The sequence below is a fragment of the Ornithodoros turicata genome, chromosome 1 (genome assembly GCF_037126465.1).
Source record: "Ornithodoros turicata isolate Travis chromosome 1, ASM3712646v1, whole genome shotgun sequence".
Taxonomy (NCBI): domain Eukaryota; kingdom Metazoa; phylum Arthropoda; class Arachnida; order Ixodida; family Argasidae; genus Ornithodoros; species Ornithodoros turicata.
Window position 1 is genome coordinate 5,406,286 of NC_088201.1, and position 4,662 is coordinate 5,410,947.

The window sequence follows — 4,662 nt, forward strand, 5'->3', positions numbered from 1 at the left end:
GGCTCCACGGCTGTGCAGGGGTTTCACTTAAAAGAAAAAGTGCGGCTTATCAAGTAATCTCGTTTCTGTTACTGGAGGCAACTGGAAAAGATGTGCAAATAATACGCTGTGGAAGGACTTTCCCCGTGAATGTAGTCTAGTGGCTGTGAAAAAAAGAAAAAAGAGAACACGACGGAACTGGTGGCCCGCACGAAATGTCAAAATGACATAGACCTTATTGTTGTGAGAACTTAGAGGGCGGAGAAAGTTAAAGAAATAGCGCGCAACACGTTTCGTAGTTACTGCGCTACTACGTCGTTCTCAACCTTCGTAATTTAGGAAAAGATGTTTCGGAGTTAAACGAACGTATTCCAACTGATACATTGCTCTAATATTGGTTTAGTGGCCCTTTAATGTGAAAGTGAATTCTTTAATGGCTGGCTAGCAATTCATTTTTTCTTCCACCTTACCTAGAATGTAATGTGTTGTAGCCCTGACGTGGTGCTAGTATGCAGATCATATCGGTGGCATTTCACCACAGCATTTTTGGCGCAAGACTGCATGACTGCGGAAGGGTGCTTCTGTATCGGTTGATATCTTGTTTATCCCAAATCCCTGCCCAGAGCGGATGTGCAGTGTTTTGTTGACCCCGTAGGTAAAAAATCCTCGGGTATTCGAAGTTCATCCCCTCAAAATGCATTCACTATTCAAAAATTGAAGGGCACATAAAATGGAGAAATACAAGGAAGATATCTCTCGCTACAATGTACCATTCATAAAATGAGGGAATTTCTAAGCCAAGGGTTTGAAAGTTCAGGGTCGACTGTACATTGCAAATTGAATGCTGCTGCCACATTACTGCCTCAGTATGTTGCATACAGTATACAATGTTATCTATGAAGTGAGCATAGTACTGGGTGTATTCCACGGTGCAGAGGGGAGTGTCCTCGCTCAATCCCGTGAAATGCAATAACACTATTCATACTATAAAAGCTCCTCTCATCACTCAAACAGTAACCTCATCCACAAATCATGAAAAAAGCCAATGAGTACCAGCACCAGGGGTTGAACCTGGACCTTCCCGATTACAGGCCAGGAATGCTACATTTACACCACATTGGCATGGCCCTCTCACGAATTGGGTGAGCTTCAAGTAATCGGGACGGACAGGTCATATACTCCTTTTTCGACTCGCTCGCACACAAGGCCAGCTGCTGCTGAGGACAGAGAGGCAAACGAGCCAAGGCGAGCTCCGTCTAGGGACAAACACAATGCGTGGAGCCTCCGTGACTCATAATCTCGTAATTTGCATTAAAACAAAAAACAAAAATAGAAAAGAGCAATAATCCGTTTCCATTACAGAACTGGATACGAAAGTAAAAAGACACCAAAAATGTCACAGATTCGTGGCTCCTCCTGCGACCAGAGATAAAAACCTGCCCCTTACGGGTAAGTCCATAAAAAATGTTCGACCGTTTGTAAATGACAGAACAGAGGATGACTCGCAGAAATCGAATGTTGTGTCATACACAATCTCCGACTCGCACATACTTTCTTTTGTGCTATAAAACACCGTGTGAATGCAAAACGTGCTTGCCATAAAATCCTAAAAAGCGTACTCATTCGAAACACAGGATATTTGTCGTATGCTACTTTGGAGATTCAGACTTATAAATGAATTGAACATGAAGGTTGCACTGATGCATTTCTGTTGTTCTCTTAAGCTAGACCTTTTTTACTAGGATGACAGGGGGAATAAGGGCAAATTCTCTTCCCCCTTATTCCCTACCTGTCTAGGGTAGGATGCCTACCTCTCAAAACCTCACTTGGCTTACCACCGTGGATGACCATTACCTTTCCGCAAACTTTGAGATTTTCGGGTAAAACTCGGCATCAGGATCAACGCATGACGCGCAGATCAAGGCATGTATGTAGTCTCTCGCTTGGCCGGTGCCAGTGGGCGTCGTGGCCACGTTGAACGCGCGAGCAGGCGCTCCGCGTCAACCTGTAGAGCTTCCACCTCTTTCAACTCCGGAAGGAGCGTGGTGTCCATCCACTCGGACACGGTGTTGCCGTCGTAGACCTCGGGCAACGCCTCCCCGAGCGCGTGCTGCAAATGTCGCACCGTGACGAGAATCTCGCTCAAGTTCTTCGTTGCTTCCAGGACGTGAAACGGACTGGAAAAATTGTGCATTCGATTGTAGCTGGATAACCACCCTTCAAAGTGGCTGTCTCGCAGCATAATTTTCTTCTGCTCAATGACAGTGGCCAGCTGCTGAATCCCGAGGTGTACTTTGGAGCCGGGAAAAGTGCAAAAGAGCAGAGGGGGCCGCGGCTCGAGGAGCGGAGCTACGGGTGGCCGACTGCATCCCAATGCGTGCTGCAGCTTTACTGCAGGCTCCCCTTCCAAGTGACCGTGCCGCAGGTAGGTCAGTCCCAGCGCTAGCGAAGGCAAACCCGCGGGTAACAGCTCGCAGAGCGCCGCGAAGTGATCGTAACGTTGCCAGCCCGTGAGCACGACGCCGCGGAGCGGCAGCGGGTTGTTGCGGAGCGTTTCCAACCAGGCACGTTGGTTCCTGAGGTGGTAGAACGCATCGGGGAGGAGGCGACGGGGGCTCAGCGCCCCTTTGAAAGCCGTCGCGGTCCAGACCCCCTGGAAGAGGCGAGAATATTTCGGCCAAATTGCCCTGTCGAGGTGCTGACTCAACAGCGGGCGATACTCCCAAACCATGACGTCGACGAGGGGTGCCACTCCGGACTGCTGTATGACCTCTTCGGCTGTGCTGCGGAACATGTCGTCCCAAATTATGGGGCGGACGCCCGCTGCACGCACGTGACCCGCCACGTGCCTCACGTGCGACAGGAACAGTTTGTCGCGATCTTGCACTCGGCACAGCGGGCACTCTCCCAGGTCGTACACTTCGTCGCACCCAATGTGAAGATACTTAATGTGCGGATGCAGCGCTAGAACTTGTTCCACCATCGTTGTGACGAGAGCGAGGCTTTCGTTGCGCGACGGACAGAGCGCCTGTGGACTGTGCTGCACCTCGCGCAACGACGAGAATTCGGAGAGTTTGAGCGCAAACTCGAGGTGACCGAACGTCTGAACGAGGGGCACAATCATGAGGTTTGATTCCCGCGCAAACGTCCTAATCTGCGATATGTCTTGACGGCTGTAAGCGTTGCCCGCTGCGAGAGGCTGGAGTGGGCCCCAGTACGGGAACATATCTTCATATTCTATCAAGATACCTGTAGCATTCAGTTGATGTAAGAACGGGAAAAGTTTTCCGTAGAAATCCACTTTAGGAGGCGCTCCTTTTAAATCGAGATGAACGAGGCGGTGTTTGAGCGGCACCGGACTTGTGCGCAGGCTCTCGGCGCGTTCTGCTCTCAAAGTTGTCACTGTGGTTTCTGCATCCCCGGGTGCATGTGTTGTGACTGCACTCCCTACCCCACCGCTGCTCAGGTGGTAAAGCAAGGCGACGCCAATGGCTCCGGTAAGCAACAGAAGGATGAACAATCGGAATCTGAACGAGGCCATCCTTGTGCTTTCTCCTGAGCTTTGCAAGCATCAGGCTCCAGTATTCCTCGCTGTCTTTCCAATGCTGCGATGTTGAACGCACCCGGATTAAAATGATGACTGCGTATATCTGTTGCGGCTGTCACACATCACTTCTCGAGTTGTCATAAAACTTGGTCTCGCATCGCTGCGCATGTTTCATCGAAGAGTTGCCGAGAGTCAAGTACCTACATAATGAAAGTTGCTCGGATACGTGGCAGAAATACCGCAGCCGCTGGAACTCATTATACCAGTTGTTCAACGTGATCTCTGACCTCATCTCTCGGGTCACATCTTCTCCGGAAGCGCGCCTCAGAGGCGAAAAAAAGAAGAAGCCTATCAAACTGATGATGATGATTATGACAGCTATTCCAACGCGTCCTAACCTAAGACCCTAACATGACAAAACAGCAAAAAAGCAAATAGTTGCGACCGCTTCCTGCCCACCCAAATTCAATCATTTTTGGTCGATAGAAACAATTCATGAGCGCTGCCTGCCACCACTATTGCTGGCGGCGCTGGCGGCGGTAGCGGCAGTCAGTCGGTGCAGCTGCAGTTTCGCTATGGTAGCTACCATAGTTTCGCTTTTGACACGGATGAACCACGTGATCACCGGATCACCTGTGTCAGTGGTGAACTGGAGGACGAGTCCTCGGAAAGGAAACTGCAATGATAACGGAAACAGAAATGGTGTACGGAAATTGGAGATGGCAACGAAAACGGAAATGCATGCCACGGTCCTCCATTACGGGAAGCGAAACAATACGAGTGACTTTTCATTTCATTTTTTGTATTTTGGTGACAACTACACGAGAGCATGGAAAGCAGATCTCGAGGGTGTATCCGTCGCTTACTCGTCCCAGTCCGCAAGGCTGATATGATGCCAACACATGTGAGACCTGTACACAACAAACTCCACGACATAGCAACTTAGCAAGCAGACGCAAGCTAGGATCCCCCCCCCCCCCTCATTTCACCAAGCTATATAGTAGCAGTGCCGGATTTACAGTGGTGGGGGCGCGTCCGCTTATGGATGCGGCATTGGAAAGAGGTCTGGTTACGCCATCTTGAGTTGCAAGACTTACAGCTCTCTGACAGAATGGCGTAAATGCAGGCCAGCTGCC

The 4,662-nt window shown here is 50.0% G+C and overlaps 1 protein-coding gene across 1 annotated transcript; it reads right to left on the minus strand.

The window, feature by feature from the left end:
• Positions 1–246: 246 nt before the first annotated feature.
• LOC135377375 (hexosaminidase D-like) lies at positions 247–3,867 on the minus strand. Its single transcript, XM_064609737.1, has one exon. The coding sequence runs from the start codon at positions 3,518–3,520 to the stop codon at positions 1,898–1,900; it is 1,623 nt and encodes a 540-aa protein (XP_064465807.1). The 5' UTR covers positions 3,521–3,867; the 3' UTR covers positions 247–1,897.
• Between the last annotated feature and the right edge of the window lie 795 nt (positions 3,868–4,662).

What these genes read in the sequence shown, in the direction of transcription:
- LOC135377375 (XM_064609737.1), bottom strand. Translation starts at nt 3,520, where the DNA reads ATGGCCTCGTTCAGATTCCGATTGTTCATCCTTCTGTTGCTTACCGGA.